At 32.5% G+C, this 12,427-nt stretch overlaps 2 protein-coding genes across 4 annotated transcripts; one reads left to right on the top strand and one right to left on the bottom strand.

Annotated features, from left to right (window-relative positions):
* Positions 1–336: 336 nt before the first annotated feature.
* LOC108755210 lies at positions 337–3,788 on the top strand. Its single transcript, XM_018498097.1, has 5 exons — positions 337–616; positions 686–944; positions 1,194–1,381; positions 2,807–3,043; positions 3,542–3,788. Exons 1-5 carry the CDS (start codon positions 361–363, stop codon positions 3,691–3,693), a joined length of 1,092 nt encoding a protein of 363 aa, XP_018353599.1. The 5' UTR covers positions 337–360; the 3' UTR covers positions 3,694–3,788.
* A 290-nt stretch (positions 3,789–4,078) lies between these two features.
* Positions 4,079–9,558, bottom strand: LOC108755232 (N-acetylglucosamine-1-phosphotransferase subunits alpha/beta). 3 transcript variants are annotated; one of them, XM_018498136.1, is made up of 7 exons: positions 9,212–9,558; positions 8,584–9,005; positions 7,788–7,999; positions 6,911–7,697; positions 6,008–6,179; positions 5,732–5,919; positions 4,079–4,434 (listed from the first exon to the last, which is right to left on the bottom strand). In XM_018498136.1, the coding sequence occupies exons 1-7, from the start codon at positions 9,362–9,364 to the stop codon at positions 4,125–4,127; spliced, it is 2,244 nt and encodes a 747-aa protein (XP_018353638.1). In that variant the 5' UTR covers positions 9,365–9,558; the 3' UTR covers positions 4,079–4,124. The 3 variants fall into 3 exon arrangements, with proteins under 3 accessions (XP_018353638.1, XP_018353639.1, XP_018353637.1); XM_018498137.1 differs by having other exon boundaries at positions 6,008–6,164; positions 8,572–9,005; XM_018498135.1 differs by having other exon boundaries at positions 8,572–9,005.
* Between the last annotated feature and the right edge of the window lie 2,869 nt (positions 9,559–12,427).

The raw sequence follows: 12,427 nt of genomic DNA on the forward strand, positions 1-12,427 counted from the left end.
CGAATTCAATTAAATCCAAAAAAAGTATATTCGCTATTTGAAATACGCATTCAGATAGAAAAAAATTTCAATTTATTTTAATCCATTCTCGCTTGCTGGGGATGTGTAACGGCATATTCAACAAAAATAATTATATATAGAATAAGACCTGCCAAATGGCACAATTTCATTTTTTATATTTGAAAAGGAGCTAAATCCATTTCCGATTAAAATTTAAAATCATCCTTATATGAATCATGTACTTTGCGCGCTCGTGCGTCAAGCCGTCATCGACGATGGTTTCCCGGACAACGAGGATCACTCAGGTGCACAACAATCGACCGAGCCGATCCGTGGAGGACGGCGATTGTTGTTGCGAGTATGTCGTTCGTCGAGCAGCCGATGTTCGGGCGGGATATCGCGGTGCCAGCTAGACTGCCGATAATCCTGAAGCAGTTCTGTAAGGCTGCGATACGCACGCAGCCTTACGATTTGCTCAAGTGGTCCAGCTCGTACTTCCGCGCACTAGCCGATGGCGAGGAGCCGCCGATTAAGTCGCGACTCGAATACCCGCCACCGAGCACGGCTTCCGGCTTGACCTTGGGCTTCCTCAGGGTGCTATTGCGGCAGTTTGGAAGTACGGCGCGAGTTGTATGACAAACCGGTCCTCAATAAGATATTTCATCATTACGGTAATCTTTTTCAGATTACAACAAGATGCTTCCGATCGAGACAATCTTGCGTCGCTGGGATTGCCTCTGCCTGGATCATAGGGATTTCGATACGATCCTTGCGATCGGTAGATTCCATCATACTTGCCAGGTGAAGAAGTTCCTCGCTGTAGCGGTGGGCCTGCTCGGCGCCAATCTCACCGAGACGATGATCATGGTTTGCCAATTGTTTAGCCACGAGCCAGACGGAGGATCTGCGATGATCCCGCTCACTTTGTTTATGGAGATATACGAGTAAGCTCGGCATAACACACACAATACCAGTTATTTCTCTGATTCCTACAGATTCCTATACATAGTTGCGTTCAACAAGGAAAAGTAGCTTTGCAACTGTTATAAAGTTTTTTAATATGATTAGTTTTGCTCTTAGTTCCTTACTGGCTCTAAAGGGACAATCATATAAAAAAATTTTACGATTGCAAAGTTGCTTCTTTGTTAAACATAGTCATTGATGAATATCTATTTAACGTTCGAAATAAATAGATATTTAGCGGGACTTGCATGCGATGGCAATGAGAAGAACACGTTCGATCAGGATACAACAGAGCGTACAATGTGCAAAGAGAGTTCCGTCGATCATACAACATGTTCTGTAAATAGCCAAGATACCGATGTGGACATTAATTTAGATTCAGACCTGATATCCAAAGATGAGGTTGATCTATCGAAAAGTATGTTATTCGACTACATTAATTCTTATATATTCTCGTCCAGACTGAAAGAAACATTGTCGGAAATATCCCTGGTAAAAAAATTCTATTTTTAAGAATTTAATTGTTAAGATTTTAAATTTATAAAGACTAAAGAAATTTTAACCTTCTTCAGATTTTATAAGTTTTCTTCAGAAATCACAGAATAAAAAATCTTAGAATACTTCAGAATGTACATGTATGTATGGAAAATTATAGAAAAGATGAAAACTTTCACAGCATTTTTGAAAAATATCCTAATTTGTATTAAAAAATCTGAAAAATTTTTTAAAAAGTTATAAAATTATAAAGAAATTGAAAAATTCTCAAATTTATGTAGAAATTCTGAAAAATTATGTGAAAAATTTTCGGAAATATTTTTACCAAGTTCTAAACAATACGTATCCAACAAGTTGTAAACAATAAGTATAACAAGATTCAATTTTAAATTCGAAAAATTGTAGAATATTTATCGGTAATATTATATTTTGTCGGATATACAATATTATCTCACACAATGTCGACAAATACTAAGAACGGTTCTAAAATGTAAAGTGACATCAATGACATTATTGCTTACGAAATATTTTTGATATTGAGGTACTAAAAATTAAAAATTAATAGAATGTCGACGATTGGTGTCAATATACGAACACACGTGTAACTTTTGTTTACACGATATGTGACACAGAGCTACATATTTAGTTGTTGAATAAGTATTATTCTGTATAGTTCTTTTATGAAATTACAATCTTTTTCATGGAATGGATAATATGCTACCGTATAATTTATTGAAAACTTCACAAAGATATGTCTGTACTATAAAATCTCGCATATTCTAGTTATAAATATCATTGTCTCTCTATTTTTCACATAATCTCTATTATCACACTTCAGTTTATTTAGTAAAATACATATATCATTTTTAAACTAGATCGAATCTGAAATTTTTTCTTTTTTTTTAAGATCTCTTACCTAATATTATATATTAAGCAAAAAAAATTAATAAATTGTTATTGTTATTTTAATATAAAATTTACATTAACATTTTAAAAATGTGATAACAAAAGTAATCAATACTATTGTCAAATACATTACCGAATACATATCAAGTAATAAAAATGATAGTCATTGAAATTTTATCATCCGTAATTCATTTTCTACATTTTTGTTATTTATAATATTAATGACAATGTTTCTTAGATATTTATAGTCGATTCTTATAATTAAGTCTGTCTTAAGTACAGTCTTAAAATGTCACGAATTAATCAGAGAGCTGTATTAGCATCTTAAGACATTACTTAAAATGGCCTTAAAATAAGAATCAACTATGAATATCTTAGTTTGAACGAAGTTTTACGTAGCTCACGCTCGTTGAACTTACTTATTAAATTCCACATTTTGCAGCTGATCTGTCAACAGAGCTGATAGAGAACAGTTTATTCGAAGGAGAAGCTAATTATGAAGAAAAAGGAAATAAATCTTTGACTAATCAAAAAGATGATAGTTCGATTGATAAAGACAGCACAGATAACAATGATATCAGTAAGAAATTCTGTGAAGTAAAAGACGTTAATAGTGATAGAAACTTATCTTCTGGAGTAGAGAAGGATGCGAAAATTACTTGCTTTCCGAATGTGCCAGGTAACTAAACATCCTCTTATATCTTACAATTAGCTGTTTGAGTGATTATAAAAATCTGTATAAAAAATATGATTCATTTACGCTTCTTGTTAGACGTAAAAAAATGTAGATACTATAAATATAAAATTTTTACTATACTTCTATTCATTTTTAATAAATTGAAAAAAAAAACTTCTGATGTCCATAGTTCATTTTTATTAGACGTCTTAAGAAAAAGACGTAATATGGCCTTTTAATTGGTTCGTGACTGTATGTTGATCTTGAGACTGCATTAAAATGGTCTTGAATATAAGAATTAACTGTGAATACCGTCCATAGATTTTTAGAATTAGAAACTGACAATGAGCATATTATCAGTAAACTTGTCACGCTGATAAAACTTTTTTAATAAAAAATATGAAAAAAGTGAGCAGTGTGATCATGCTATGTGGCACTCAAACAGTTAATAATTGTCCACTAATTTGTTACTTGTCCATTAGATCTAAAATTGAAATATAGGTATAGGACCACGTTTGTCAGCCGAGCGAGTTGCAAACGTAACGGCATGGATGCTCGAGTGTGCGAGACTGCAAGAGGGTATGGTCGGGCCGCGAAATATTCGACACATGAACTGCCCATCTTTACACGAACGATCGATATCAAAGTCATGATAACGTCTCGTTATTTCATAATAATGAATGCGAAGAACACAAATAAACACGAAATAACTGGCAAGATTAAAATCTTTGATCTAGAGACGTAATTATCGCACAGCTTTAGTTGAACGTTCCTATATATACAATATATATATATATGTGTTTGCGTGTATGTGTGTGTGTGTGTGTGTGTGTATAAAATTGAATTTTTTATGATTATAAAAAGCATTTATTGTAACACAGAAATATCGCTACCTAGTTTTAGAAAAAGTTGAATCAAAAAATTCTCAACAGACAGATCTTCCGAATATAGACGAATGTTCTTAAACTTATTTAATTCATAAATAACTTATATATAAATCAACATTACGTATGATATTGATGATTAACATTTTTAGTTTCATTGTATAAATCTATATACATTAATAATTTAGAATTAATATTCTTCACACAAGAAACGTAGACAATTCTCGAGTTCTGCACAATCTGCGCATATGATGATAGAGTACGTGATAAAACGTAAGCATAAGGAGCAATGCTAGAAGGCACAGTAATAAGTTTCTAGCTTTAGCACGACTCGTTCTCCATTCAAGAAGTTTGTGTAGATGGGAGAAACGATTTCGATATTGCGACGGTAATTCGAAAGTACTTCGTAGCGGATACAATGAACGATAAAAATCGTTTAACAAAGCGCGAACGATTTCGTTCTCAGAATGTCTAATAGGGTCCATGTCATCGTTCAAACAGATAAACTTCCTGAAAGAATTAATACATATTATGTAAATCGTTCCTATATATGTGAATTGTTCCTATTTAAGAGTATTTAAGAGAAATAGAAAAAAGAAAGATATAATATATAGCAGGCCTGTCCAAAACTCGGTTCGTGAGTCGAAACGTTTCCATCTCTCCGCTATACCGTCTCGGTAAAGTAAAAGTGGAAACAATGAAAAATACAGACAATAGAGAACAAGGAATAATGAGCCTTTTGATCAGAGTTCCGGGATATAATTCGATATACTAATACAAACTTACCACTACAAACGTTCATGGAATAAAAAATGTGGAACAGGCAACTAAGAACAATTTGTCGATGTATTGGATTTCCATTGCCTACAATAATGTTAACAACAATAATGAGAAAACATCAAAAATAATTAAAGAGATAATTTTCGCATTGTTTGCTTTAGAAAAAATCAAATTTGGAGAAATGTAAAAAAATTCCTCATATAATATAATTATGTATAATTTTATATAGGGGAGGACATTTAAAACAGGTCACCTCGAATAACTCGCTTGTTTTTAACAATAGAAGAAAAAGTGTCAAACAAAAGTTGCTTGGTTTCGAGGGGCACATAATTTTATGTCAATAATTGTTTTGTAGGTGGAGGCGTAAAGGATAGGCAAAGGTCAAATCTGTTTTTTTAAATGGAATGATATGTTTTTTTACTTACATTCTGATAGAACATTTTAAGAATACAATGACCTATAATTGAAGGTCATTCAAGATTACGCGAAGTCAATAATGGAAAATACCTGTTTTAAATGCCCCTGCCTGTATAATTATATATGAGCAATTTTTTTACATTTCCCCAAATTTGTTTTTTTTTGTCTCAGAAGAGGAAGAGAATTCTGATACATTAAACTGCTGTTGGCACTTCTGCAAGTTGATCGTCAATTAATTTAACCAGAAGTCGATGAAAGAGGCCTATCTGTAATCAATAACTGTTTTTTTTTTGCCTCTATCCTTGACACCCATAATGATGTTATACCAATCTTCTTCAAGTTTCCTTGTTTTTTTTCTTATTATAAAAAATATGAATATTCTCATACAGTATAAAAGTACAGCAATATTGCTGCGACGTACTGTTGCAATGTTGCATACTACAACTTGTGGACAGATCTGAATTCAGACGAAGCGCTGCTAATCTAGCTTTTGTTAAATACGCTTTCTCGCTCTACCGAGACAGAGCACCAAAGAGATAGAAGCATTTTGGCTTATGACACGAGTTGTTTTGTACAGGCCTGATATATAGTATGGATGTGAGACACATACTTAGGATCCCTTCGAATTTCATCGAGCAATTGTACCGTTAAGGAAACGTTGCTGGTCAACATTTCGAAAATTTCATTTTTGCCGGTTTTTATTATTTCATGCGGATACCGGCTACTTTTGCCGAATTTTGATTGCATCTTTCTAAAAATTGTTTCACAGTTCAATATCAATTCTTTAGAAACTACCGGCTGTGAAAAACAAAGGATTGCAATGTTTTAGTCGTTATTATACTAAATATTAAGTATATATTAAATGAAGAGTGCAATTCGTACTTACGAGAGTAGAATCTAGGTATCTTTCTCCTGGTGGAATCTCAATAATTTTTGATAGATTCATGCGATGTGAACAATTTATTATCTCACTTTCGAATTCCATAACTAAATTATAATCGAGCGGCAGTGGATATAATCTCGATAGAAGCGTCCTTATTTCTCTGTCCGACCAAGTTCTAAAAACATCACTTGATTTATGTGTGTGTGTGTGTGTGTGAGCGCGCGCGCGCGCGCGCGTATGCGTGCGTGTGTATATACAAATTATCGAAAAGATTTATATAAAGTGGCCCACCATTTTAATATTTCGCTCCCAGACTTTAATTTTTGATTATAGAAAAAAATGTTTTAGATAAAAGTAGAACATACTTGCGTTGATGAAAAACGTATTTTGATCATACTTTTTTCTTTTAAGTAGAGGCGTCAAAAAGATATGAAGGTCACTTCCACTTTCTTTGAACGGAATTATATGATTTTTTTACATAGTATGATTCATCTCATTTTGTTCGTAAAAGTATTAAAGTATAATACAATTATCAAAAATAATTTACGATTACTAATAATATTTTATGTTAATGCTAGAATAAAATATATAAAAATATCTGGTGAACTGGTTTTTATATCTCTATACTTTTATGTAGTACAGAATAATTAGAGATCATTTTACTATGTAAAAAAAATCATATAATTTCATTTAAAAAAGTTTAGGTGATCTTTATATCTTTTGGACGCTCCATCAAGAAAAACAACATGAAATGTTTCTCTCGAAAATCGTTTCATTTTCATCTAAAACATTTTTTTCTAAAATCAAAGATAAAAAATTTTGAAGGGACATTAAAATAGCCCGCCCTGTATATATAATTCTAATCAATATCAATTTGATAATCATCAACAGCTAACACGTTCTTACCGTGATTTATCAGTGTCAAACATGTCAAATATCTCCCCGACGGATACCTTTCGTTGTTCACTATATAAAAAGTAAAAATAAGAAAATGCAAATTGCATGTCTTCAGAATCTCTCACTTTATGACTAGACGTTTTCTTAAATTCTGACTCAAATTTCTCTTGCATATTATTTACGATCCATTTATCTATTAAGTGTGGCATGTGTGCTGGCACTCTTCTTCGTTCAAGGCCATAAGCGGCATTATATATCTTATTAACATATAACAAAGACTCTGCATAAGTGTCCAGCCCTCGTGCGTTACGTTTCCATTGATTAGGATATGCAAATTTATCAAATTTAATTGAATTGTTGGACTGTGCCACATTCATGATATTGCGATAATGTTTTAATCGTTTAATATGATATGCAGTTTTGTTCAAAGTGTTTGTGTGTAAAAATTTGGAATATACAGGCTTAAAATCTCTCGTAAGTTTATAATCCTTTTTATCGTCAAATTTCGTACCTCGTACTTGTAATTTCCTAGAATTACTACTATTTCCAAGATCGTAAAACTTATAGGTCGGCTCAGAAGAAATATTAAAATTATATGAATGCAATGTTTGCGTTTCGGATACTCTGTGTGCATTTTTTCGTGATGAATAAACAACGTTTTTTTTGCGCAATATATTTAATAGTTTCAACTCATTACTATTTTCACGAGAATCTTGCAGATATTTGTAAGGATAATCATCTTCCTCTTCCATTACCTCGCTATCTATAGGTACATCAGTCGTTTGACAGTCTCCGCCTATGCAATCCATCGGGATAGACAATGTTCTTTCAAACAATTCATTAAAAATTCATGTGTATCATTATTATAAAGGGATAATTTAGTCACCATCAAATTCGCATAATGTCGTATTACAAGCGTAGTCGCATGATCCGTCACCAACCCATGCCCATGGACAAATTTCAGAGCAATCAGGAACCCACCATGCCAGGTATATTTTTTGTCCACCTGCTTGAGTTATAAAGTCCTCTGGCCAGATTTCGGCACCTAACATGACGTCGTCGTTAAAATATAAAAATTTATCAGAGACTCCAGGTATCCTGGAAGAAGCAAGATAAATGTTGCATGTCTATATGTGCAGTTGTTATATGTGAGTAACCAATAGCAAAAGCAGCTATATCCAAAAATATAAAAAAATTAGATTTTGAAATTTCTTTTTTATTACGAATTGAATGTTTAAAAAATGTGCTGAAACAATTAACAAACCTTATAAAGTGAATTGAAACTAATTGGAAAAAAAGTTAAATTATCCCTATTGTATGAAGTGCAAAAAAAGTTAAATCCCCAAATCTACATTGCAAATGCAGTTATATCCATCCATTATATTTAATAAATATCATAGATTTTATTTCACAATCAGCTAAAATCTTTAGCTGCAAAATCAGTTAAATGTATTCTATTTTAATAAATAGAAATTATATAGAAATTATATTTCTTAGATTGTATCATACGTTTTTTTTATTAAAAATAATTATTTTTTCCATTTTTTAAAAAGAAAATTTTACTGATAGCTTCAACGAGAAAAATTTTCTATAAAAGTTTATTGCTCTTGCTTAAAAAAAAATTCAATGGAGATAACAACTTTTGTCAATGGGCTACCGATGTATCTCACATTTCCAAGCACCTATGAATATGACTTTCAATAGCAGGACTAGAAAAAGTTGGTAAATCACTTTTATTCAGAAAAATATCTTCATGAGTGACTAGAGTTATCCGAGGATTATCCATATCGAGCCAACTTGGTATTTGACCGTTGGTAACGATGTAAACATGTCTCACCCAGGGTGCATACATTTCCAACGATCGTAACGAATAACGTAACTCGTCTTTATCACTGAATCTCGAAGTTACAGCACTAAGATCCACAATGGAAACATGCTTCTGAAGGCTTTCTAAAAACATTGGATCAGATCCATTTACCCATGTATACACTACATCTATAGGAACATGTTGGCACAATTTATTTTGGAAAGATTTTCCCAGGATATTATCGTTGAAGGAATGAAAAACCGCTTCGTACTTTTCCTTGCTCCATATTAACCATACCTATGTAATGAAATATTAATTCGTTTTATCAGATATTTTAATATGTAAAATGTTTTATTCAGCATGTATATATGTAATTTATTACATATATACATGCTGAATAAAACATTTCAGTTAAAAGATTAAATTGATTTAAAGTATAAACTTCTGTTGTTATCTGAATGTATTTATACGACATGCATAAAGAAAATAAATGTTATTCTAACCTCTCCAAAATGTACTATGCCGATGAATATGCAAGTAAACGCCACCAATATCACAAGCAATGAATACTTATACGAAAGCAAGTCGTAACACCGTCGCTGTATCAACTTCCATGTGCTCATTATATTGATAAAGACGTTAGATGCAATTAGCATCACTAAGCTGCGTTCAGCAGAAAAAAATCACTACATGAGCGTTTTACGCCATGGTGGAAAGACGAAAAGTGAGCCTGTAAGCCTTTTCTGTAACTTTTAACTTATGAACAGTAGTCAATTCAACACGTTGAATTGACTACTGTTCCTTATTGCTTACGCCTCAGATTGCACCAATGTTACTCTTTGACTTTAAGCAAGGTTTATAAAACTCTCTCTGTCTCTGTCTCTCTTTCGTTTTAAAAGAGACGGAGAGAGTTTTTTTTTAAATGCAACCGGGCTTTATCGCTTAAGTTTATTTATATGCTATGGCTCTAACTCGCTTTTAGCTGCTCATTATACAATATTCCTATTGTAGATGGCTCTTTTGTTAAAGATAAAGATAAAGAGCCAATAAGTTCTTTATCTTTATTTTTAAATCAATTTAATCGACAATAAATAGATTCAAATTGTAAAAACGTTATATTAACACGGTATTCATACAGATAATTAATTGATGAGGGATAAAGGACAATGAACATTAGCAATAAACAAAATTACATTACTGCTTGTCTTTTAGGAATCGCAATAATGTAATTTTTTTCTATATAGGAGAGAAACGTGAAAAGTGAAAATTTTTTGTTTGTATGTGTATATATGTATGTGTATGTACGTATGTATGATGTATGCATATATGTATATATGTAGGTTATACGTATGTACGTATGTACGTATATACATACATAAAAATTTTTACTTTTCACGGTTCCGCTTTAGAAAAAGGACGAATTCAAGACGGCAAAGCGGTTAGGTATACTTACCGATTGATTGAATATGATTGGTTGGATCTATAAGTAACAACCAATTATGCTCATTTGAGCGTCGACCGGCGAGCAGGCTAGCCGCTTTCTCAGCTTCAACGCGCCCAAAGTTACACAATCAATACTTTAAACACGATCTCTTTTACGCAAACAGTAGTAGTAACGTAACTACTCTCCAACAGTACAAAACTTGCAGTAATATTGCTGTAATATTATACGTATGTATATGTATATATTATACACATAGGGATATAAATGCTTAATTATCGAAGTTGTACGTGTCTTCATTTCTTACACATTTATGCCTCTGTGTGATGCATCAATGCTAATGTTAATCGATACTAAAATTTGGCAAAAAAAATTGTGTAAATGTAAGTACATAAAATATATGCGTGTTATAACTTTAAGCTGGAAACACAATGAAAAGCATAGGAAATAGGAACAGGAAATAAGAGATTTCAACCTATCAGAAAGCGTTCATTCTAGTATATATGATTTCTGATAGATTGAAATTTGTTATTTCCTGCTCCTATATATTACCTGCTTTTCATTGTGTTTCCAGCTTTATATCTACAGTTTGTAAATGTAGTCGGATTCGCGCCCAACATCAATTTTCGATTTAGGCTGGTATTCATAGTCAGATCTTATATTTAGTCTTAAGTACGGTCTTAAAAAGTCACGTACCAATCAGAGGGCTGCATTAACGTCTTATGACATTACTTAAGACGATCTTAGAATAAGAATCGACTGTAAATACCGGCCTTAGATAATAGACATGTTCAAATCAACAAAGCGGCTAGGTCTGCTCGCCGAGCAATTAAGCATGATTGATTGGATCCATAAATAAGAACGAATCATACTCATTCGTTCGGCCATCATGCTTAGCCGCTTTGCCGTCTTGAACTCGCACAATGAGACCACATTAATGAGCGTTTAAGTTGATAAAGCGACTAGCCTGTTCGCCGAGCAAATAAACCATAATTGGTTGTTACTTATAGATCTAACCAATCATATTCAATCGCTCGGTAAGCATGTCTAGCTGCTTTGCCGTCTTGAACTCGCCCAATTTTTCAATACTATCATTTTCGATTTTAGGCGCTCAATTTCGATTTTATCAGCAGTGTTGATGAATGTGATATGTAATTCGCATCATTCTTTAAAATTTATGTTGATGCCGCTAGTATACGGAAACTTCCAAGTGTCATGCGTCGTCTACAATGGCTGTGTTCCAAAATTAATTGCTAGCGCTGTAGGTATGTGGCCATAAAAACATGTTACCAACAGTGGTCAAGTTTCCACTGAGGGTTTAAACCGGATCAGAATGTAAGAACCAACCAACTACAGTCGAGTATTCCCCAGTTTAACGACAATTTTAGGCTACGTTCCAAAACTTCTTCTCTGAGGAAAATTTTACTTGAAATATAGTGCACGTGACGTATACTATAGCTACTCTATAGTTTACTCTCTAATATATATAGAGTAAAATCTTTCTCAGAGAGGAAGTTTTGGAACGTAGCTTTAGTAAGCATGAAATTAGTGCGAATACGCATTTCAAATAGGAACGATACTCGTCATCTTGGATGCTGTAACTGCCTCACCACCCTCACCTCTTCAGCTGCAGCAGGAAATGACGACAAAATTAGTGACAGATCTTTATTCTCTCGCAGCACTGTCACAGCTACGATGATTTTTGGAACGGCGTTGACAGTGCTGCTAGCACTGACAAATAATTTTGGAACACAGCCAATATATCCGAAAATGGATTGGAAATTTTCAATCCATCCAAATCCATATTTTATATTCATAAAAATATATTGAATTCCAAGGAAATGAATACATTTCTATTCGATAAAATAAATAAAAATGTCAATGCTTCTAAAATAGATTTAAATATTTTCAAAAAAATAATATACATAATAAAATGGATTGAAAATATGCGAAAAAAGTATAATGCATATAAAATATTTAATAAAGTATAATTTTTATTATAAATATAATTATAAATGTTATTATAAATGTAATTATAAATGTAATTATAAGTATAATTTATTATAAATAAAATGATATAACGATATAAAATCAGCTTTTTCCTATGTAGCGACACGTGCGCGCGGCGTCGCCCTCAGATATATTTTTCTTATCGAAAGAATAACAAACAATTAATATACGTATATTATGTGTTCTAATGTTCGTTAAATGTTTACAAGTTAAAATAATTAGACCGTCCATGTGAGCGTCACAGACATCCTTTTCACTCGTTCAACTG

This window comes from Trachymyrmex septentrionalis, unplaced genomic scaffold, assembly GCF_001594115.1.
Source record: "Trachymyrmex septentrionalis isolate Tsep2-gDNA-1 unplaced genomic scaffold, Tsep1.0 scaffold86, whole genome shotgun sequence".
NCBI lineage: Eukaryota > Metazoa > Arthropoda > Insecta > Hymenoptera > Formicidae > Trachymyrmex > Trachymyrmex septentrionalis.

Bases quoted from the DNA above. Each gene is read 5' to 3' on its own strand.
- LOC108755210 (XM_018498097.1), top strand. From the start codon at position 361: ATGTCGTTCGTCGAGCAGCCGATGTTCGGGCGGGATATCGCGGTGCCA. The intron at 617-685 runs GTACGGCGCGAG...AATCTTTTTCAG, and splicing joins GCTATTGCGGCAGTTTGGAA to ATTACAACAAGATGCTTCCG. The intron at 1,382-2,806 runs GTATGTTATTCG...CACATTTTGCAG, and splicing joins TGAGGTTGATCTATCGAAAA to CTGATCTGTCAACAGAGCTG.
- LOC108755232 (XM_018498135.1), bottom strand. From the start codon at position 9,364: ATGCTAATTGCATCTAACGTCTTTATCAATATAATGAGCACATGGAAG. The intron at 6,180-6,910 runs GTAAGAACGTGT...TGATGTTTTTAG, and splicing joins TTTGACACTGATAAATCACG to AACTTGGTCGGACAGAGAAA. The intron at 5,920-6,007 runs GTAAGTACGAAT...TGTTTTTCACAG, and splicing joins GATACCTAGATTCTACTCTC to CCGGTAGTTTCTAAAGAATT.